This window comes from Dunckerocampus dactyliophorus, chromosome 4, assembly GCF_027744805.1.
Source record: "Dunckerocampus dactyliophorus isolate RoL2022-P2 chromosome 4, RoL_Ddac_1.1, whole genome shotgun sequence".
In the NCBI taxonomy this organism is placed as follows: domain Eukaryota; kingdom Metazoa; phylum Chordata; class Actinopteri; order Syngnathiformes; family Syngnathidae; genus Dunckerocampus; species Dunckerocampus dactyliophorus.
In genome coordinates this window covers 20,442,580-20,467,099 of record NC_072822.1, presented here as the reverse complement: position 1 = coordinate 20,467,099, position 24,520 = coordinate 20,442,580, and the positions used below count along the sequence as shown (strand labels likewise).

The 24,520-nt window shown below is 39.9% G+C and overlaps 1 protein-coding gene and 1 long non-coding RNA gene across 3 annotated transcripts; one reads left to right on the top strand and one right to left on the bottom strand.

Moving 5' to 3' along the window:
* Nucleotides 1–3,152: 3,152 nt before the first annotated feature.
* asb6 (ankyrin repeat and SOCS box containing 6) lies at nucleotides 3,153–12,678 on the top strand. 2 transcript variants are annotated; one of them, XM_054774690.1, is made up of 7 exons: nucleotides 3,153–3,302; nucleotides 3,516–3,635; nucleotides 3,839–4,014; nucleotides 5,523–5,629; nucleotides 6,711–6,819; nucleotides 6,907–6,993; nucleotides 7,834–12,678. In XM_054774690.1, the coding sequence occupies exons 2-7, from the start codon at nucleotides 3,526–3,528 to the stop codon at nucleotides 8,547–8,549; spliced, it is 1,305 nt and encodes a 434-aa protein (XP_054630665.1). In that variant the 5' UTR covers nucleotides 3,153–3,302; nucleotides 3,516–3,525; the 3' UTR covers nucleotides 8,550–12,678. The 2 variants fall into 2 exon arrangements, with proteins under 2 accessions (XP_054630665.1, XP_054630664.1); XM_054774689.1 differs by having other exon boundaries at nucleotides 3,213–3,635.
* On the bottom strand, nucleotides 11,029–15,729 carry LOC129180323 (uncharacterized). Its single transcript, XR_008570132.1, has 4 exons — nucleotides 14,861–15,729; nucleotides 14,676–14,740; nucleotides 11,401–11,626; nucleotides 11,029–11,302 (listed from the first exon to the last, which is right to left on the bottom strand). It is a non-coding gene; the product is annotated as an uncharacterized LOC129180323 (long non-coding RNA).
* Between the last annotated feature and the right edge of the window lie 8,791 nt (nucleotides 15,730–24,520).

Genomic DNA, 24,520 nt, shown 5'->3' with positions numbered 1-24,520 from the left:
TTTCTTGAGAAAGAATAATTCGAGCAGCACTATGACGGTAGCGGCTTTTTCAAGATCACACTGATCCACTAGCATTCGCTGATTAAATCATCCATCTACAAGCGAGATAGATTTTCAGCCGACGGAATACTCTAGATGTGCTCACTTTTCGAGCCGAGCGTCAGGAATAAAATGCAATATGAAATATGAATTTGGCCAATGTTAGCAGATGTACTGTATATGTCCCATCAGTACTTGTGTGCGCACTAAGCCTGTTGGTCTTTTTATATTACAATATTTGCTGGAGGAATAAGAACTTTGAGGCATCAATCAACTGCGACAAAACACTTCTTTATTTTAACAAAAAGGAAAAGACAGTGTGAGCCATCAGCTGTCAAAAAAGTCTTTGGAATTGCACAATGACAATAAATTTGCATATTCATCCCTACACAGTAAAAAAAAAAACAACCAAAAAACAGAACATTTATAGCCTGTGCCCACTCACCGAATCTATTATTGAGATCAGTAAAATATGAAAACAATATAGACATCTTTTCTTGAGGCTTGACTCAAGACTGGAGATTAAAGACTTGTGACTTATTTGAGACTTGCAAAACACTGACTTGCTCCAACCTCTGGTGTTTGGTGGACCATGGCTATATTCAGTATTAATAAGTAGCTCTGGGCCAAATATTCCATTGAGGTTGACATAGAACTCTGATGTTATAGCATAGATGAGAACAGTCTTGCCCTATGCAACTGGACTGCTCTGTTTCATGGTTGGTGTGTTGGGAAAAACATGTTGAAACCGATTTCTTCCAGCATTCATTATTTTAGAAATGTAACACAAGATACATTTTTACATCTAGTAATTTAAGATGTGTTTTTTGTGATAAGGTCTGACACCTCCAATTCTAAAACAAACAATATTAAACAATTTCATGGCTTTCACCAGGATACAAATTGAGACAAAGTGAACTCTTCTCATTCTTCCTCACAGAGACAGTTATGCCTTATCAGCTCGATGTGCCGTGGTCTACTTTATGTGTCCTTAACTTCCACTGACCTTTAAAAGGTCTGATTATTTCCAGCCACAATCTTCACTCGGCATATGCCTCCAGCACAAAAGGATATTAGGCCCACACCGACTGGTCTGATAATTCACACTCATGGTATGGAACTGAGCGAACCTGAACCACAATGGTCTCTGCTCTATTATCATTTCACTGCCTCCACTTTCACCCCACCATTTATTTCTGGCACCTTTCGCCCAAGTGAGCAGTTTTTTCAAAAGCTTCTGTATGTGTTATCACATCTTAAAAGTAGTCTTAAAAGTAGTTGTGGTGATTAAAGTCTCCTTTTTGCACAAACTGCTCTAGAATGCATTTCTACTTTAACTGTAAATACAGTATCTGTGTTGAGGCGTTACCATGCCTGCAGCTCCCTTGACAGCACAATTTGATTAAAACAATGAGAACCCAAATGGGACTGACAGGTCTAAATGTTTAAAAGATTATTATTTTACCTGCGTTAATCTGATAATCAGAGTTGGAATTGATCATATCTATCATCCGGAGAACAAGTAAAAGTCTAATTGTGTCCCGCTTTCTTCCACCTTTGGAGGAAATGTGAACCAGATAAGTGATGGCCTTGTTTCAAGAGAGGCTCAATCTATTGCCATTTGTGGCCAACAAAGTAATTTTGAAACCGGTCTTTATATTGACAGATGGGGCCTAAATTTAATAAAGAGTCTATTTACTGGTAAGGGAAATGGAGCGCCACCATTTTCTCTTCCTCCAATACAGTTAGTTTGCAGGGGGGAGACAAATAGCAATGCATTTAATTCCTCTTTTAAAAAGAAACTGTACCACCATACCTGTTGATCCCAGTAAGGTTCATCATGCATATTTATTTCCATTATAATGAAAGATATGAAATTATCATTACAGTCCAAAACGTGAGTAAAATGGCAGGAATACACATTTTAACACATTAACAGTAAATGCGTTATGATTCAGCACTTAAATATGTTTCTTTGGCTTTGTGTAAGACAATTTACTTGTGGGAATGGTCTTTTTTTTACCACATTGCACTAGCAGGTGTACTCAAAGAGGCTTAAATATATTCAGTGACTGATTTGTAAAAGTGTATTTTCATGAGCATGTGATTCAAAATAGTTAAGTGAGGACTGAGGTTTCATAGTTTGTCATTCATACCGAGCTCAACAGCAGCAGTATGTTGGGTAGTGTATTGTTGCTGCCATCTAGAGGCTATCAATGTATTTCATGGAGAACCACTGGACTTCTTATAAAGATGTAAAGTATCTTTACATACTTACAAGTTACGAACTGAGAGAGTATTAAAATAAAATATTACATTAAAAAACGGTTGTAAATCTTTGTTCTAAAGTCATGTGGTTATTTTATACTTTAGTAAATATCCCCGTCGTAAATAACACAGTGTATGGCGGAACCTTCTTTCAGGTTTTGGTTCGTTAAGGAACAAAATATGGACGACGGACATTTCCGACAACAGCGAAATAGTGCTTGTCACTACGCAATACGTACCCGGAACGCAATCAGTCACTTCTACCTCTAGCAATTTTTTACGACAGCGCTTCTGCGACGTCACGGGCTGTGGTAGTTATTATTTTTTAATGTATGAACATAAATGATCAATAACCACACTTCATATATGTAATATATTGAGAGGTTATTTTATAAGTGACTCTTGTTAAATTCCTTCAAGTAACGTGACCTTCGTCCCTTAAAAAAATGCAGTGATATTTCAGTGTAAACAACTATTAGCAGAGTGCAATGATGAATTAATCTAGAGGATTTAGCTAGAGTTTTTTTTAAACGGAGATATACCATCCATCCAAACATATCTTCCTAGCAAATACTTTGGTATGTATTTTTTCAGTGACGAAAAAAAAAACGTTAAATAATTTATTGAACAAAGAAAAGAGGGTCTACAAATTGTCCACTTACACTATGGATATGATATAGGAAAAAAATATCATTTATGTTGTAATTCATCCATCCATCCTATCTATCTTAATAACGTTTTTGGGACGGGGGATGGAGCGTATATACTACTTGCTGCCGTAAAATAGATCGACGGATGGCGTACATTACACATGCGAACATGTGACTGCCGAAAAATGGGCCGACCGGATGTAGACGCGTTTTGCACATGCGTAGTACCCAGTTGGACCAATTGCTTTCCGGGTACGTATTGCGTAGTCGCAAGTGCAATATCGTTGTTAGTTCTCCGGTGTTTCATTAGAACACACACGACAGGAAGACAACGCACAGAATAAGGCAAGGTTTTACTAATATTTGTTTAGTTAACTTTGTAACATGTAACTGCAGTCATTCAACCTTGACGTGAATGAATCAGGTAACGCTCTGCTCTGAGTAAAGTTTGGAGGACGTGCTGGTGGTGTATGTTTTCGCAAAATAGGATCTCGTTTGACACTCTCTGTACTGTTAGAATGTGCTTAGGATTTATTTACATGAAAGTGTTTTAAACAGTGAAGGTGCCATGCCGTTTCTCCACGGTTTCCGAAGAATCATTTATGAGTATCAACCACTGGTGGATGCTGTCATGAGTGTGATCGAGCCAGAAGAAGCAGACGCAAGTCAAGAGGATAGGTACGGTAATAATAAAATACATTTTCAGAAATAGAGGGGGGAAAAACTAATTCTGGATTGTCCTTTTTTATTGTTTATTTTATTTTGTTGTTTGAAAGTGTTGCCCGCCAATACAGAACTAATACATTCAAATATAATAGGTACACAAGCAGAATCTCATACAGCACAAATTATACTTTCCTTCCTTTTGTGTCCTGAAACAGAAGTCCAGAAGACGAAAGACGTCTGTGCAGTTCTCTAGAGGAGCTGCTGGAGCGAGAGTCCCATTCTGAAGTATTCATGGCGGGGATCAGCTATGCTCTGTTTAAGGTGGCAGAGCGAGGGCTGGTGCATGTCGCTGAAGTCCTTCTACGGTACAGAGCAGATCTTAATTTTGAAGGTGAGAGACCAGTTCAAGCTTTTCCCTGAGATATCTCACAACATTTGTCTTCCGACTTTCAGTAAACGAGCATTTAAATAGAATCTCATGACCAACCTTGCATTGATGCTTAAAAACAACAAACAAAAATGAATGTCATCTGAAAAAGTGAATATTTTATAGGCTGCATGTGACCAGATACGCGACAGGTCTTGTGTTGACTTTCACTTATTATCGGGCGAATGAACAGTAGCCCGTAAAATGTGTAGTCAATTGACTACAGCTTGTCTTCAAAACACAAGTTGTGTGTTGAAGTTGTTCAGCAGAAACACGTAATGTGTCCAGCTTTAGACAGTGATGCTAACACAGTGGTCTCCAACAGGTAGCTCGTAAGCTAGCCGTAGCAGACCAGCTGATGTTGAGTAGTTAACCAAAGAATTTGTTTCACCTCTTAGTATTTTTATTCTATTCAAACATGACACCTGTATTTAATGACAAATCACACTGAGTGGAGATGTGCCTTGTAAATAAAGTACAATTTAAATGTTGGCAGTCACATAAATATAGTTGCATCACAAAAATGCCTCCTTGAAAAAATCAGACCTCACAATTGCTCGGCGTTACTTTCCCTCCCGTCAAATCACTGCCCGTGCATGTGTTCCACAGTAAAAAATCCTAACTATCCCTGTAAGTCTTAAGTTACGGTAAGTGCTTTGGCTACTTAATACAACTCCTGGCAAAAATTATGGACTTGCCAGTCTCTGAGGATGAACATTCAGTTGTTTAATTTTGTAGAAAAAAGCAGATCGCAGACATTCTTTCAGTCATTTCAAATGGCAACTTTCTGGCTTTAAGAAACACTAACAGAAATTAAGAAAAAAAAATAGTGGTAGTTATTAACCACTACCACTTGACTTTTTTTGTTCCATAATGCTCAGGATCTTTCAAAAAATGTAGAATGGCTGTCTTACTGCACCCAACCTCAGCAGCAATGGCACGCTGCCTGAGGCCTTGCTTATGCAGCTCGACAATCCCACCACGTTCAAAAAGAGAAAGCTTCTTAGCTTTAGCCATCAGGAGGGCATGACAGTGTGAATTCCTGACAGAAAATAAACATTTTGAGCAGGTATTGGCTTTTATAGCCTGTGGTCTTAAACTTTTAGTCAGGTGATATATTTTGTTTGTTTAAATTACAAGTTCCAAATGTTTTTTGTCTCACTTCGCCTTCTTGCTTTTTCATATTGTAGCTCTACTTAAAACCTCATTAAGATCCAAATGTTCATAATGCAAATTCTAGCAGATTTTCAACTGGTCTTAAGATCCTCATCCATAATTTTTGCTTGGGGTTGTATTATTGCAATTTCAGTTTCTGCTTCAAGTTGCAACCTTTGTGTTGTCAGGTTGGTGCTGATGTTTTCCCACCGTACTCCATAGTGTGCTTCACTACATTAGCATGTCCCTTTTTACAGAAGACTATCCATTCTGCTGTGTGATTTTAAATTGGATCTCTGTTTTTTTTTATTTCCCAGACCCAGTGTCCTACTACAATCCACTGCATATAGCTGTTCTGAGGAACAGATCAGACATGGTGAAACTTCTGGTCGAGCACGGAGCTGACATTGAAAAAAGGGACAGGGTGAGACAAATAAGACCAAATGATTTACGACCACAACATGAAGTCTTTCTGCAAACTCCAATTAAAATCCAATGCAGGATATTGATAATAAACAAATATAATTCCGCTCTGAAAATAGTCATTATCAGTTTTGAGAGTGCCAAAGTTGTAACAATTAAAGCAATATATACATTTTTACTAGGGATGCACAACAAGTTTTTTTCAACTGTACTTTGTGCACACCTGGAGGTAAGAACGACTCAAACAAAGTTAGATTTAACAAATTGTACCTGTAGATTTGTCCTAACCAAATATTATAACATCATTACTATTAACCAAAAAACTTTTTTTTAAATAGTGGCAGCTCAGAAGTACAAACCAAGGCTCCAAAGGGTTTACTAGGCGACAAAAGTCGTTATCTTCAACAAAGGTAAAGGACTGACCATCCAGCGGCAGCATTTCCATGATAAAATCACAGATCGCTTTAGCCCTGGGGTCGTCCCTGGAAAACCTGTTTGCACTTTTGAAACACTGCGGCGATAGGAACAAGCCTCGGGCCCCAGGCGTTGTAGCGATGCTGGCAATTCAGGTGGCTGATAAAGTTTGCTGTGCTGAAGCAAGATGGGTTTTGTTGTTTCTCTCATCGTGGAAAATTTGCAGAACATTTGGAGCATTTGGCGAAATGTTTTCCTCTGAAACCACACGATCGACGCCATGTTAGGTACAAGTGAGCTCAGGGAAAGTTACGACAGGCCGTTTGCAGCACGTCACACAAAAGGAGTGCTTGATTTGCTCAAACTAACCCACATACAGCACCGTAAGGGTAATCTCGCTTCACTAGGGCTTCTTTTTTTATCGCTTTATTTTTTATCTGATTTATCAGTATGATGTCATAATTCTCATATCACCCTGATAATTATCAATCCCATAATTATTGTGCACCCCTACTTTTTACAGTTGCAGTTTGCAGTGGTGTGATTGTGAAGTTTTGTCTTATTTCGCGGCCAAACACATACATATGTTGACAGTTCTTCTTGTTTATGGTTTGCCTTGTTAATTGCTGAATTTTGCACTTGCAAATGTTTCATTGCTGACCCGTTAGATCCATGAGAGCAGTCCGTTGGATCTTGCAAGTGAAGAGTCGGACCGTCTGCCCTGCCTGCTCACATTGCTTGACCTTGGTGCTGATGTGAACGCATGGGATAAAAGAGGTACATGAACCCATACCTTTCCTTCCTCAGCAAACTAATAGAATTTGGTTTTGTAATGAAAGTGATTGTATTAATCTTGTCTCTAAGGAAAGACCCCTTTGCTGCATGCCTTGGCAAGCAGTGATGGCCTCACTGTGAACAACACAGAGAACATCCAGCATCTACTTGAAAGAGGTATTGTTTAAAATACATGAATTTGCTGATTATTATTTTGATTGATAACGTTCATGTTATTTTATATAATATTTTAATGGATTGACAGATTGACAGTTCTAATCACAATACATCACGAGGAGTTACCGAGTTACTTTCCACTCTGTGTGCTTTTGGAAGATTAAAAAAAAAAACATGTCAGGAACTGTTGTCAAAAAATCTGTATGCACATGCATGTTCAACTGAAGTGGAACAGTTACTTCTGCAATCCGACACTGTAAACTGATGGATGAAAGCAAACACTCATGCACAAAATGTCAGTGCCTAACCTTCACTTCATGGCTGTCTCTGTTTCTACTTATTCATCATAGTTTTTCACCAGAAGCAATTGTGTCAGTTGGGTCTGTGTGATCTGCCACCGTCTGTGGCAACGTTGTTAAAGCACTGTGAGGACATAGAATTTTAGTGAGGGGGAGTTTTGAGATGTCCAGCGGGATTTTGCATGTGTAGTTCACATAAGAGAACTAAAATCTTTATTATTTCAGTAGGCCGGTTTAATTGTGATGAATGTCATGTTTTTCATTATGTAAATCATTAGTGAAGACGAGCCTTTTATCAGTCATCTGAGGCCACACTGAATTTTTTTCACGTGTTGTTTCCACATAGTACTCACACCAAGGCCAGTCCCATATATTTTAGTAGTGGAAGTTGAGTCTACCGCCTTCAGTAACTGTGTGTACTATGTTGACTGTTGAGTGAGTTATTCTCAGTGAATCACCCAATCAGTGGACGGTTACAGTTCTGATGATTTAGTGAAATTATGTACTGTATGTATACCCAAGAATGTGCGCATCTGCCCAGGTGCTGACATCAAGGCTGCAACTGTAGATGGCGAAACAGTTGAGTCGTCGTTGGTGTTTCTGGTCAAGGAGGCGCTTGATGCCAACCCAGAGGATGCTGCAAAGATTGGAAAATTCTGCTTGAAGACCACACAGTTACTGCTAGCCCACGGCGTGGATCCTAGCTGTGATCTATCTGATGAGTCCACTCTGACCCAAACAAGCCTGGAGCACTATGACCTACTCTTCCCTCTGGCTGTGCTCATAATCCAAAGTGGAGCTTCTTTGGTTTGTGCCTATCACGGCGACTCCTGCTGGTCAGCTTCCAGTCTTATTTTCCAGCGGCTCCACTCATCTCTGGGGCAATGTTCAGATCCAAATCATGCATCTGAGCTGCTTGAGCAAGCTGAAGTTTTGCTGGACTTAATGAGAGTAAACAAGCCGACACTGAGGCTGCATTGCAGGTTGGGACATACTATACTTGGGCAGGACCCTCACCTATATGTTCAGGCTGTTGAAGAGCTATACAGCCGAGTGGTCAAGCATGATGCTTGCCCTCCTGCTCTGAAATGCCTTTGCAGGGCCTTTTTAAGGAACCACTCCCAGCCCTGGCCCCTGGAAAAAAGAATCAATGATTTGCCTTTACCAGACAGACTGAAAGACTTCCTTCTCCCAGAGCGCACATTTAAGACAAAGCCTGGTTGGGACTGCTTTAAGCCCCAGCAAAGTCAACGCTGATCATCTACTCTGTACTGCTCACAATTGTATGTAAAAAAAAAAAAAAAAAGTAAATCGATGCAAAGGCAGCATTTGTACCTAAGTGGAACTAAAATAATTGAGGCACATGGCCCAGCAGTTATCTTGTTTCTGTGCCATTTTTTTCAGTTGTGTTTTTACATTTACTGTACTCAAATGCCAAATATGCTACCTTCACATTTGTCATTGGACTCGCAGTAGAAACATCTGTAATGTGAGGCTGCAAGGTGTCATGCGGTTGGTTGTAATTCATCATAAATGTCATCAGATGGCAGTGTTCTGTCACATGCTAAAAATACATTTCTACCCCGTAAAAGGCAGGGATCAAGAAATTAAATCATGATAATGGTTTCAAACATGATTAAAAGAGCAGGAATATACATTGTATCACACTAACAGCCAAATTGCATTGGCAGGTGTGCTAACAGAGGCTTAAAAACGGAGTGACTGATTTGTAGAAGTAGATTTTCATGAGCACGTTTAAAAAGTTGTGTGCAGAGGCGAAGGGAATTACACAGAAAACTTCCCATAGGTTTCCTTGTTTGTCATTAAATGCAAGCTCATTCAACTGCAGTTTGTTGGGGTGTGCATTGTTGCTGCCACCTAGTGGCCGTGAATGTATTTAACATGCTCTCGTGCATGTACTACTAGACAGCAATTGTGGCGCAAGATAGTAAAGTAAATACCTGCAGTTTAATGTTTCCCGTCACTGGATGATCAATGTGCTCAAAAATAAAAACGCCTTACCTTACTCGATTATCTTATCTTATTATCTTATTTAATTCAATATTTTTTACTTTTCCACTTATCTTGGCAGCATAGAGTGTGTGCGATTTGGGTTTATTGATGCAATACATCCTTGGCCCATTTTGTCCAGTAATTGAGAAATGGATGTAGTTTAGCTAACTTTTGTCAGCCTCAGCACTTATTGCTACAAAATCTTCAACAAACTGTAATGTGTGTGCTTGTGATTAAGGAAGATGCAGTCACACATGTAACTCCAATCGCATTATTAATGTAAGATATTTTCATGACACCCTTATTTTGTTTACGCAATTAGGCAAATGTGACAAAGAGCGCTCTTATTTTGAAGGCCATGTGTTGAGAATTGCAATTGACGTTTGATACGCGCTGGGTGCGAGAATAGACGTGCCTCATGTCTTTTTTCACTCAGAACCTGCACGTCGTCAGTGGGCATTGTAAAATGGTCCTTACGAGCTGTAAAGCACAACACGGTGAAAATATACTCACCCAGCACACACACACACACACACGCAGCTGCACTGCTAAACTAAGCTAACCCCGGTAGCTTCCATTCACACTCCGTAACAAAGGGGTTGCCAAGGTTTTTCGCCGTCGTTTGGACATGTTTAGTAGTGTTTGTGATGAGATTCCGCCACGATTGAGCGGCCCGCACCATGACACAGCAGTCCGGGCACAGTGAGGGGGAACTACCGCTGTAGCTACGGAGTAGAACATCCAATGTCCATAGTGAAATGAGCTTCACCACTGTAGACTGCGGCCATGTCTGCACGGCGGTGTTGCGTTTTCTTTTTGTGGGTGGCAACCAGCTTTGAGGCGCATTACCGCACCTGGCCCAGAGTTCCGAACGTCATACGTCCGGCGAATCAGCTTGATCTCATGGTTGAACCCGATATTATCCGATCTTCAAAATACAGTTGATACCCCATTTTAAGTAAGTAAAGTATACAAGTAGACTGTTTGCATTCATGTTTATTGATCGAATTATTAATTGCGTGCCTTACTATAAGTACAGTATAAATATAACTGTTTTATGATGAACTGAATGATTAAGTACTGAATAGAAATAATGCTTTATTAAATAATTAGCTGAGTAGATGAACAACTGTTAAAGTGTGTCAAAGGTTAAACAGAAATAATGGTGTGTTCTCACATAGTATACAATCAGCCAAAGACCAGCCAGCGTCAGCAGCCACATATGGTCACAGAATGTGGCCAAAATAGACCCAATTATCACCTGCTGGCGTCACACAACTTCGTCAAAGAATCCGGAGAAAGTTATCTTTGGAGAGACTGGCGCCAATGGTCTGAGGAAACAATTATAAAAAGGCAGAAGAGGGGAGAGTTCGGGGCCCTCTCTCTTTCAGCTGGGGTGGAGGACCAGGGGACCGGTGGATGAGACGGGGCACGGAGCTCTGGAAACTGTTAACCTATTCTGTCTGATTTATTCTCAATAGAATTCTTAAACTTAATTTGGTGTGTGAGTCTCTTTCTCTTAACTGGTGAAATTGCCTTAATTCATTTTCTAAATTAAGGCCGCTCCCTTTTCTACCCGCCTCCTGGAGCTGCTACTCCTTGCAAGTGTTAGCAGTAGGGTTGTCTTCGACTAAGGATTTTCATCGTCAAATCGGATTCATTCGATTTTATCCATAGTCGACTAATAATCCAATATTGTTGTTTTTTTAATAGTACCGCTAGTTGCAATCCCTACAAATAAACACATCTCATTTGCGACTTTTTCCACTTCTGCTAAAACACTTGGATAAACAAATAAACATGGTGGTTGTGCAACAACAATACCTTTATTTTTATTTATTTAGTGATGCAGAAAGCAGTTGACATGATGACACAGTGCTGTGTTTATCGGCCCGAAGTGTGTGGCAGTCGCGGCTAGTTCAATAGCATTGTCTGGTACTCCGCTGTTGAGTCATGTCTCTGTGAAAATGATGACATTGCAGTCCGAAAGTCTCTGACTGTGGGTGATGTGGAGATGTAACTTGTACATTTTATTCACGAAAGGCCACACATTAGTGAAGAAAATGCTGAGTAAGGACTGTCTGTGTATTCTTACCTTCTGCTTAGCCCGTACCCCTCTACTGTACATCCTCCTCCTTTCTGCCGCCCGGCTGAGTGGGGTGTGTAGACTACGGTACTCGGGGACGAGTTGAAGATTGGTAATAAAAACATTGGTGCTGTGAAATCCATGTTAAACCAGACCTGGTATGAGCAAGATAATAACTCCAAAACTGCAAATCTGGAAGAGATGCATGCTGCCATCTTGCATAAGTAGATGTCTTCTGTTAAACACACACATCATTTTCACTTCTTCATTAACACAAATGAGGATGAATTTGTATCAAAATAGGCTATTCATAACAAAACAAAGACATTGTATGTGAAAATGTATGCTCATCAGCAGCAGCCGTGGGCCCTCCCATGTCGTCGGAATGCTAGTCTTACGGCAAGATTGATAACACAAACCTTTGCGATTCTGTTTTTTTCTTTTTGACTTTTTTTTTCTTTCTTTTTTTTTTTTTACAAAATTATAAATATTAAAGTGAAGCCCACCCATCCTTTTGGTTTTTGTGTATGCAGCCCTCAGTGGAAGAAGTTTGGACAGCCCTGGAATAATTCATGTTTTGACTTTTGGGAGTTTGATGACTGCAATATACTAACTCCCCCGCTAGGTAGCGCCACCTACACATGCTTTTTGTGCTTTTTTCCACTTGAGTGTGGCCTAGGTTCCCAAAGTGGGATACACCAATTGTCATAGGGGGTACAAAAATAAAAATGAAAACCTAACACTCACAAATGAGAGTGTGCCTGAACGCCTCACAGGGCAGAGTGCGCAGTCAGAGCACAAAGAAGGAAGGAGAGAGCATGAGGTTCTTCATTGCTCTGTGTGAGTTATATGAATAAGTAAGTTTGAGCATTATGTTGCGCATTGAGAGTGTTTCCTCTTGAATATTTAATTTATATTGGCGTTCCAATCCCCGCACTGTGAAAACCTATCAATGAATGTGCGTGTCAGGATGAGAGAGTACGGATTCCCCCGGAAATGACACTTCATCGCTGAACATTTTTGAAACAGAATTACTTACTTCCTATAAAATTAACTAATAAATCATGTTCGGTATTTCGTTGAAGATGAAGATTAAAAAAGGTTTATGTTTTTTAAGTGTGTAAGAGTCGGGGGTACATGGCTTCAAGTCGGATGTCTACAAGGGTATGCGACTGTGAAAAGTTTGGGAACCACTTGTGTATGGTAATCCAGAAGATGTCCAGTGTGATAGTATTATTTTATCATCATTTATGTGTCGTGTACATGAGATAACTTTGAAATCTCTCTTCTTTCAGTATGCCAGTTTAATTTTCAACCCAGAGGATGCTGCAGAGATCGGAAAATTCTGCCTAAAGACCACACAGTTACTGCTAGCCCACGCTGTGGATCCCAGACGTGATCTGTACAGCAAGCTTGCGGCACTTTCCCCTCTGACAGTGCTCATGATCCAAATGATTTGGGCCTGCCACAGCGACTCCAGCTGGGCAGCTTCCGTTACTATTTTTTTCCAGCGACTCCGGATAAATCTGGAGCAGTGCTCAGATCCAAATCATGCCTCTGAGCTTCTTGAGCAAGCTGAAGTGTTGCTGGACTTACCAAGGGCAAACAACCCCATACTGAGCCTGCGTTTATGGTTGGGAACTACTGGAACAGAGAATCAATGATTTGTCATTACCAGACCGACTGAACCTCTGTACCCGTACCTCTCAAGCTCCATCAGGTTGGACGGGAGCGTCGGTGCACAGCCTTTTTGAGATCTCTCCAGAGGTGTTCAATTGGACTCAGGTCTGGGCTCTGGCAGTGCCACTCAAAGACATTCACCGAGTTGTTCTGAAGTCACTCACTTTGATATCTTGGCTGTGTGCTTAGGGCCATTGTCCTGCTGAAAGATGAACCGTCGTCCCAGTCTGAGGTCGAGAGCGCTCTGGAGCAGGTTTTCATCCAGGATGCCTCTGTACATTGTACAGCTTTCCCTCTATCCTGACTTGTCTTCCAGTTACTGCTGCTCGAAAACATCCCCACGGCATGATGCTGCCACCACCATGCTTCACTGTAGGGATGGTATTGGCCTGGTGATGAGCATTGCCTGGTTTTCTCCAAAAGTAATGCCTGCCATTCAGACCGAAGAGTTCAATTTTTGTCTCATCAGACCAAAGAATTTGGTTTCTCATGCTCCTTTAGGTGCCTTTTGGCTTTGTTTGTGCTTTGACATGCACGGTCAACCCTGGGACATTATATAGACAGGTGTGTGCCTTTCCAAATCATGGCCAATCAAATGAATTTACCATAGGTGGACTCCAGTTAAGCTGCTGAAACATCTCAAGGATGATCAGTGGAGACAGAATGCACTTGAGCTCAATTATGAGCTTCACGGCAAAGGCTGTGAATACTTATGCACGATGTGTGATTTTTCAGTTTTTTACATTGAATACATTTGCAACAATTTCAAAAAACTTTTTTCACATTGTCGTTATGGGGTGTTGTGTGTAGAATTTTTTGGGAAAAATGATTTTAATTCAAATGTGGGAACAGTGAAACGCTGTGAATACTTTCCGGACGCACTGTAAGCGTAAATTGATGAAAAGCATATCACACTCAAATAGAACAAAATACCAACATAAAACTCTCTTGAATCTTGAAATAATTGATGCATATGACTCAGCACTTATTCTGTTTTTGTGTCATGTGTTTGATGTTTTTTCAGTCGTGGTTTTATGTTTGCCGTGAGCCAAATACTGTATGATAGCTTCACATTGTTCATTGTGCTCACGTTAGAAGCATCTGGAACGCGAGGCTGTGAGGTGTAATGCTGCAGGTTGTAATTCATCACAAATGTCACCAGATGGCAGTGTTTCTCTATCGCATATTATTTAGTATTAACGCTATTGTAATACACTTGTGCATTACCGCCCCGAAGTGATTGTGATGTGAAATTAGTTTTCGTCCAACTTAAACTGAAGCTGGATCAATAAACAAGTCACACAGGCTTTCTGTCTGTCATCATATTAGACAAATTATGATATAGCTGCTTTAATCTATGTTGTTTGCGTGCTGGATACCTAGCCTCACTGGCTTTATATATCTACTTCGTCATTAACCAGATATTGTAGTTTATGCTAAAATCATCGATAATATAGCATTCTCTTGTGTTGACTGCAGAGCTGCAGAAAGAGTGCGCCTATAGATGCTTGTACTTTAGTTGGCTTTCCAGTGACATAATGACTGGCTGCTGGGATGGAAAGTTTGACCAAGCATCCTTAATGCTTATGTTTGAATTCACTGACTTTCTGGATGCTTCCTTTCCTCCTCTTCTCTCCTTTTTTCAGGTCCTTTTATGCACATCTCCTCTCTGAGAACAGAACATAGGAGAACCTGACTAGGGCTGCGCATATGCTACGTACACCGCACGGTGCTAGCATCTATGCTTGTGACAGGCAAACTAAATAGGACATTGTGTTACACAACTAACCCCTTCCTGACATTGCTGAGGCTGGAGTGGCTCCAAGGCTTGCAGTCGCTCCAGCTCCTCTTGGTTATCTAGGTCACAGCCTCTGAGGAGAAGAGCCTCAGCAGCAGCAGCAGCAGCCCTGCATGACACACGCTTCACTCTCCTGTCTGCCTCAATCTCCCTACATACTCTTGACAAAACCTCAACACCGGCCCTCATTCGAGGATGGGAGGGGGTGAAGGAAGCAGGATAGTGGAAGAGAAGAAAAAAAACCCTATATACTTTAAAGATACAGAGATGGCATAAGTGCAGAACACATGGAAATAGCTGGACAACAGTCTATGCATTATACAAGCTGTAGAAACATAATACAGTCAATCAACAATTACAAATCTGTTTTAATAAAAAAAACAACAAAAAAAAAACAGCCAGTTGCCACGTCTCCACGCCAGCTTGAAGAAGGTGATAGAATCGAGATAGTGGGGTGAGGGGGCTAAGCCTGTACTCTCCATCCAGCATTTATTGGAAAACAGTGCGAGTGAAGCTTGGTACTGAAATTAGTTATTGATCTATTCTCTCCCTGAAGCCCATGGGTCTTTCCACCACACCTGCTCATTCTCTCACAGCATTTTCTTGCACTGCAGCCGGCGTCATTCAGCCTTTGATTCAAGCCCCTGCATGTTTTCTACTGCCATTATGTTCCTCAAATTATAGTTTTTCACAGATGGAGTTTTCTACACCATTACATCCTAATAATAAGCAAATGACGCACAGTTTTCAAAGTTAAAGTCAAAGAATAGCAGTCAAAAGACTTCTGTGGGAAGAAAAGGAAACTCGCATACTTTATTGCCCACAATTCATCAGGGCAAGGTAACCTACGCTAAATCAGAACATGTTCCCTTCTTATCTAGATTCTTCTTTCTCTGAATGGCTCCTTGAGAACAACTTCTAAAGAAAATAGCAGCTTGATTAATCAACGTGTTTCTTGCCATTTTGCTCTATTTAAGGCAGGCCTGTCCAGTCTAATATGATCCAATACAAAATCAAATTGCAGTGTTGTGGAGCTGCACCACAACATACTGAGAGGTGTTTCTAATATCTAATGTCTTATTTAGCTACACAAGAGAGGACCATTTTTGATGCTCATCAGAATGATGCAATGCATCGCTGCACCACTCCAAACTATACAAACTATAAACGATACAAACATCTTGAACCTTATGCTGCATGAAGAGACTCTACCACCTAAAGCTATTCATACGCTGGCCAAGGTTGAGTGGAAGTGAATTTGTATTTGGTGACTGAGTACTTCTGCCTCGAAATAAAACAAGAAAATGGTAAAACACTGTAAAAAGTTATTTTCTACATGTTGATACAATTATTCAAACACTTTCTCAATACATTTCATACATGTCATCTTCTAAATTTACAGTTCAATCGACTGCTATAAGTATAGATTATGCTAGAAGTTGCCTTGATCCTTTTGAAAAGTGCAAAAATTGTGTTTTCTCATAATTGTCCGAAAGAATCAGCTCACAGATTTTCATTATTTGCCACTTTACTCCAAGAAGAAAGATTTAAAACAAAAAAAAACATAACTGTACGTGGACTAAGATTCTGAAACCATGACAGCACTAATTTATGCCATACTTGACAACAAAGGTAACTTGTGGTACCAGTGTGGTTATTACAGGGGTGTCCAAAGTGCCGCCCGGGGGCCACTTGCAGCCCGCAGCTCGATCTGTACTGGCCTGCGGCATATTTACATAATACTTAAAAGCTGTAATTGTCACGATCTGCGTCACTGCCTGCGTGACAGTTTGTTTAGTTTCACTTGTATGCCTTTAGTTCCTGTTTTGATACTCTTATTTTGTACTTCTTGCTGTTTTGCCTGTGCTGTTTTCTGCCTGCTTTACGTATTTGTTCCAACGCAACTTTCACTCATTTGTGTTTGGATTATTTAGTGGAGCCTTTGGCATTTGTTGGGGTGTTTGCGTTCTTGCTACTCATGATTGAATCCCTGTGGCTGCACGGCAGCCATTCGTTATTTAACGAATACTTTTTACCTGCATTTGGGTCCTGTTCTCTGCATACCTGGGGTCGCCTCCAACTCCACAAAGCCAGAACGTGACAGGAATGTTACATGAAAAATATAAAATGTTGAAGATATTACCCTAATACTTAGTATTTGCTGTGTCAATTATAACCCAAAGCCCAGTTTTCTTTAACAATTTTTATATTCTTTGTCTATTCTGAACACCATTGGATTGGTTTTAGCATGGTAAGTACAAAAATATACATATATATGATAATAATAATATTTTTTCTGCATGTGGCCCTCGGTGGAAAAAGTTTGGACACCCCTGGTTGATGAGGTAAAATTAAATGAAAGTTTTTCCGACAAAACTCCAAATATAGTTTACATTTGATGACACTAAAAGTGAAATGTAATAAATCAATGCAAATTCACAATTGTATCTTTACATCTATGCTAACGAGCATATAAGCCAACAAATACACATCTGACATTTTTATTTCGAATCCCAACAAGCCAAAAGTGAACATTTAAATCAGCCTTCCTTTGTTTTTTGGTTGGTGTTTTCATGGCAGCATTCGTAACCTGGCACTGACCTTTTTTATTTACCACCACAACACCAGCTGAAAGACATTGTATGTGTTCCAAGCCTGTTCTCCTACAGAGCTGTGCCTGCATCACTAGACGTTGTCTAGACACGGGATAATTGCAGACATCACTGAACACTCAGCTGCTGCCTCAAACCTCATGGGAGTTGAGGTGGACTTTGGGAGAATCGGCCAGCAGTCAGTCAGGGGGTCACAATGCACACGCCCCTTCAGCTTGAGTGCTTATTTGTTTGCTTGTACCTTACAAACGTATGCATTTGCTGGTGTAAAGGCAAGCAAAGCTTCAGCCTTGTGTGGGAGAAAGGGACAGAAGCAAGCGAAAGAGAGCGCAGGAGTTGAAGCACACAGCACTAAGTGTTCATAACCGCAGATGTGGTGACTTCATCGGTAAAAAATGTACCCCGTCCTAGTGCTTCTCTGGTGTTGATGGAGCACACTAGAATGAATGGTTGCTAAAACTAAGACGAAAACATGGAGTTTTTGCTGTATCCTAACACATTCCATATTCATGTTCACCTATACATTATTATTGTTGTACTAAGGTTATTCTGATTACAGGAAGTGGAGCCTGTGACTGTGCGTGCGCTCACTGTGGGGGATGTTGGTTGGTCTCTCAGCTCTGAGAGATGGTTGCAAGTCGACGGGTTCAACCAGGGTGTAGTACTAATCTCAGTGGGGGTGGACAGGATGCAGGATGACTGAATCCTGTTGAGGCAGGCCACCTTCCTATTCCGACACAACAGTCTTTGGCTATTCCTTGAGTTCCAACATAGATCATAGATAATAGATTATAGGTAACTAAACTACACTCCTGATCAAAATCTTAAGACCAGTTGAAAAATTGCTAGAATTTGCATTTTGCACATTTGGATCTTAATGAGGTTTTAAGTAGAGCTACAATATGCAAAAGCAGGAAGGGGGAGTGAAATAAAAAGCATTTTCAAAAAGTAATTTATTGAAAACAACAATTAAACTCAAGTAGGCTGTTTATCAGCTGATCAAAATCGCTCAAAAAAATAACAAAAACTGTCCAAACCAGAACAAAAAATGTTTTCAGTAGGACTCAGTAATGAGTAGCTCCACCGTTCTGGTTAATCACTTCAAAAATTGGTTTGGGCATGCTTGATGCGAGTGTTTCCAGGAGGCTAGTGGGAACATTGCTCCAAGTGGTGAAGATGGCTTCACGAAGGGCATCAACTGTAAAGTTGCCATTTGACGACCCTGCACCACCTGAAGCTCATCTCAGGTGGGATCTCCTTGTCATGCTAGTAACATTGGAAGCCATCTAGACCGTCAAGATTATATTTGTTCTCATCAGAGAATAAAACTTTTTTTTCCACCTTTCAATGTCCCATGTTTGATGCTCCCTGGCAAAGTCTAAACAGGCAGTTTTGTGGCGTTGAAGGAGACGAGGTCTTTGAATTCGTTTTTTGTTTTTGAAACCCTTTTCCCACAGATGCCGTCTGATGGTTATTACGCTGCAGTCGGCACCAGTAAAGGCCTTCATTTGGGTGGAAGACCGCCCTGTGTCTTGATGGACAGCCAATCGGATCCTCCGGCTCAGCGCAGGTGTGATTTTTTTGGGTCTACCACTTGACTTTTTTGTTCTATTATTCTCAAGGTTTTTCAAAAAATGTAGAATGACTGTCTTACTGCACCCAACCTCAGCAGCAATGGCACGCTGCGAGAGGCCTTGTTTATGCAGCTCCACAATCCCACCACGTTCAAAAAGAGAAAGCTTCTTAGCTTTAGCCATCAGGAGGACATGACAGCGTGAATGCCTGACAGAAAATTAACATTTTGAGCAGATTTTGGCTTTTATAGCCTGTGGTCTTAAACTTTTGATCAGGTGATAAACAACCCATTTCAGGTTTTTTTTGTTTGTTTAAATTACAAGTTCCGAATGTTTTTTTGTCTCACTCCCCCTTCTTGCTTTTGCATATTGTAGCTCTACTTAAAACCTCATTAAGATCCAAATCCTAGCAATTTTTCAACTGGTCTTAAGATTTTGATCAGGAGTGTACATTAGTAGGTTCAGATGCATAATCCAATACAAAATCACAAAATCCACAACTGTGCCGGAATTGCTAACAAACCCAATTAGTGTGTGTTTGCCTGTCTGTACGGTTGCAAGTAGCAGATGTAATATGTAGCAACTGTACCATTTTTTCCTCCTGAGGCAGAAGAAACAGGTGTATCATTTGTATACTAGCAAGGTATAAGAGCAACTAATCTCTCATATTAAATTGAAGAATAAATGGACGGCTGTGATTTGGGCTGTTAGTCCGTTCGTTTATCTAACAGGCTGCTTTCTCGTTCAAGGATAATAATGTTTTCCCAGACAGGTGGACATTTGCATTCTGGAACACCAAAATCTAATTGGGTCTTTCTTGTTACAAGTGTAACCACTTTTCACGTTTCTTTCAAAGTTGTTTGTGTAGTGGTTGTGTTTCTGTAATTCTGCTAACAAGCTAACCAAAGGTCATCAAAACAATGCCAGGCTCGAACTGCACTGGATTAGAGATAAGCTGCGTTCTACACTACATACAGAATTTAGTTAAATTAATACAGATCAGATTTTTGTTGTGCAGGACCTCATAGTCACAGTTTTACAATAGAAGATGTTTACATTTTTTACTTAAACAAGTAATGCATGAGTTAACTTTAAATACCTTTCTCTCAGCCTTTTCTTCCTCTCCTTATCCGTCAAGCGCCAACAGGGCAGACAGGCGATTCTGGTGCATGATTTTCAAAATAAAGCGTAGTTTAGTTTTTTATTGATATTTGAATTCAAACTATTTGTGGTCAATATGTAAATAATAGGCTATACATGTATCTGTATAGCACAGGGGTGCTCACACTTTTTCAGCCTGTGAGCTACTTTTAATATGACCATGTCCCAAAGATGAACAAAAGCAGAACAATTCGATTCGATTCGGTTAATGTTTGTTAATGTAGATTTTAATCTGACATTATAAAATAAAGATGCCGATTATATGAAAGTGGCATCCTCACAGTATTTTTTAATGGATAAAAGACCACATCATATCCCTGAGCATGTGAATTGTACTATGTGATGTGCTACTGTTTGACTCACATGCATGTTCAGGATGAATTAAAACCATAAGCATGCTGTAAGGCGCTGGCAAAAATAAAGTCAACAGGTCAAATGCATGTATTGTTTAGATACAGACCAAAACAAGACTTGCTGAATGAACATCTTTTCGTTTGATGAAAAGATATTTTATATTCTATATTTTATACGTAAATCTTTAGACCTGTTAAATTTGGATTTGGAACATTTAAGTTTTAACATGTCTTAATGTTGCTCGAAATGGAAGTGGAGCCATTACAGTAAGTTTCGTTGTATACTGTGTGCAATGGCAATCAACATCAGTCTATGTATCTACAGTATATAAAATATAACAATGAAACAGCCTATTTCAGTTTAATTGTTGTTTTCAATAAATTACTTTTTCAAAGTGCTTTTTGTCCCACTCCCCCATTCTCGCTTTTGCATATTGTAGCTCTAATTAAAACCTCATTAAGATCCAAATGTGCAAAATGCAAATTGTAGCAATTTTTCAACTGCTCTTAAGATTTTGACCAGGAGTGTATATATATATATATATATATATATATATCAGCTATAATACTGTCAGCTGTGTAGAGATGTTGAAGGGGGCATCTCTCATGACTGAAGGCGCTCATCTGTGTGGTAACGACTGGGTTTTTCAACAGGATAACACTGCATTTCACAATGCCTGCCTGACAACGCACTTCTTCCACAGGAATGACGTCACTCTTTTGGAACATCCTGCGTGTTCCCCTGATCTCAATACAATTGAGAACATTTTGGTCTGGATAGCCAAGGAAGTTTACAAAAATGCACATCAGTTCCAGACAGTGGATGCCCTCCGTGAAGCCATCTTCACCACTATTCTCCTGGAGACACTGGCATCAAGCATGTCCAAAGCAATTTTTCAGGCGATTAACAAGAATGGCGCAGCAACTCATTACTGAGTTCTTTTTTTTTTTTTAACTGTTTGGGGGTTTTTTAGCTATGATATTAAACATTTGATCAGCTGATGAACAGCATGTTTCGGTTTAATGGTTTTTACAATAAATTGCTTACTCAAAAAATATTTTTTCTCACTCCCATTTCTTTTTTTTTTTTTGCTTTTTGATGCTCTATAGGCTCCAGCATGCTCCCGCGACCCTAATGAGGATGAAGCGGTATAGAAAATGGATGGATGGATGGATGGATGCTCTACTTAGAATCCCCTTAAGATCCAACATTGCAAAATGTAGATTGTTGTAATTTCTCTACCGGTTTTAAAATTTTGATCAGGCGTGTATTAACTTTGTTCACCTCGCTGCAAGTTTTGAGGCCTGATCGTCTCTCGCTTATAGCGGTTAATTGGTTCCTGACCCGACCGCAATATAATATTCAGTGTTAATAAATTGAATATTTTCATAGTTAGAGCATAGAAAACTTGTTTATGACTTTCTTTATACAGTTTTTAACATTATTGGAGCCTAAAATAACACCCCATAGTTACCATTACACTCTTATTATTCATTGTTTACAATGCAGTGCACAACTCTTATGCTGCAGGGACTCAAGACGGCCACTAGCTAGCAAGCTAGTGCACCAACCAGTTAGCCTCGAATGTATTTCTTCTGAAGTGAAGAACATTTTTCAAATGGAGTGGGGAAGAAAGACAAAGAAGCCAAAAACATACCATTTCCACACGGAATGAGAGGAGAACCTTTGTTTTCTGTTTAGTCGGCTGGGCAGTCAGTCTACATGCAGTGTGACGGATGGCAATATAATAAGGATGGATGTCTCATCAATGTAACATTACTGACGCCTAGTTGCCAGAATACTACATATCACTTGTATTTCAATATGTTTTGACTCATAATAGACCATAGTCTACCACAAAACAGCTATCATTAGTTATTAATTAATACATTTCTGAAAAAACGCGATATAGCGAGAGAGCGATACTGCGAGGGACGACTGTATACAGTGGAACTTCGATTACTGTCCGCTTCGGTTCACGTGTGTTTCGGTTAACGTAGAAAATTTACAATGCACGATTTTGCCTCAGTTTTCGTAGATTCTCTGGTTAACTAGCGTACAATCTGGCACGCGTCTTGTTGTGTTGTTAACAAACTGTTTGAGTCCAACTGTGTTTTTGATGTATTGTGTATCGCAAAACTTCCTTGTTAGCATCCTATTAGCTTGCTAACAAAATGGCAGCCAGAACCGTAAGTCAGCTACGTCGCCCTTCTGTGATGTCATCAGCAGTTGACTCTGGAAAATGTTAACACCAAAAGTGTTTTTATAATTTTACTATAATAGTTTTACATGCATACAGCAATTTTAAATGCATATAAAAGCGATAAATAAACATTTAAGGTTACTTTGAACTTCATTGAAGATGTAGCTGTTCCCAAAGACACGATGTGGCAGCGAGGTGAACATGGACACCACCTTCCTCACTAAGGTCGCAGGGGTATGCTAGAGACTATCCCAGCTGACTTTGGACAAGAGGCGGGGTACACCGTGGACTGGTCGCCAGCCAATCGCAGGGCACATACAGACAAACAACCATTCACACTCACATTCATACCTATGGACAATTTAGAGTCTCCAATTAACCTAAGATGCATGTTTTTGGAATGTGGAAGGAAACTGGAGTAACCGGCGAAAACCCTCACACGCACGGGGAGAACATGCATGTTTTCTACATGTAAAACTATAATGGTAAAACTATAAAAATGTTTTTTGTGTTCACATTTTTGGCTTTTTGGAACGGATTAATTCGATTTACATTATTTCTTATGGGAAACATTTATTTGGTTAGCATCTGTTTTGGTTAGAGTCGGATCTTCTGGATCGGATTGATGATGCTAACCAAGGTTCCGCTATACAGTTGTCCCTCGCTACATTGCAGTTCGAACATTGCCCCCTCACTCTGTCTTTTTCAGAAATGTATTAATAAATGATTGCTATTTTGTGGTTGACTATGGCTTATCATTAGTCAAAAATATCGAAAGACAAGTCATATGTAGTATTTTAGTCACCAGGTGTCAAAAAAGTTACATTGGTGAGACATGAATTACACTGCATGGAGTCAGCCATGGTATGTCTGACATGACATAGTGAAAAAAAGTTCTCCCATTTCATGTGGAAGTGGTAGGTTTTTGGCTTCTTTGTCCTTCTTCCCCACTTTCTTCGGACACTTTCTTAAATGTTGAACAAATAAACTGGAGGCATGTTAGCCTCGGTAGCTTGCTATATGCTATGAGCGGCGGCCGTCTCTTATGTCCCTGCAGTGATCCCATCGCCTGCGCAGTAGTGTTGAGCACAGTGGGTGTAAACAAAGAATAATAGGAGCGTAAAGGTGACTGGTGACTATTTATGACTATTTAGAAAGGCATAAACAGGTTTTCTATGCTCTATGAAGATTCTTTATTAATATTGAATCCTCCTTCGCGGAAATTCACTTGTCGCAGTTGGTTCTGCGACCAATTAACCACGATAAGCAAGAGTCGACTGTATAAGCTTCACTTTTACGTGTCACAGCAACTATGTTGCGTTCAAAGACCACCACCAAACAGAGTGTGAAATCTCAACACTGGACGAGAAGCATAAATACATACATGGGATATTTGTGGCTGGCTTGTATTATCACATATTTATCAATTATTACCGACTTAGAGTGAATAAAATGTGTATGAAAAATGTGTATTATTTTTTTTAAAAAAGGAAAAACATCTTTTTGACCAAAAAATAGCAAATTTGTCAGGATCCACTGTACATGTTAAAAGTTACTCTTCTGTGCATATCTCATAAACAACAGCAGGATGTCTGGTTGGATACATTGTGTTCCTCTACACCGCTGCATTGTCTTTTTACTGTCTTTTAAATGAGTTTTTCTGTTTTCCATTATTAATTTAGTTTTAGTTAATCATTACTCATGGAAAGAAAGAAGCGGCAGTATATAAAGTAGCTATAGGCTTTAC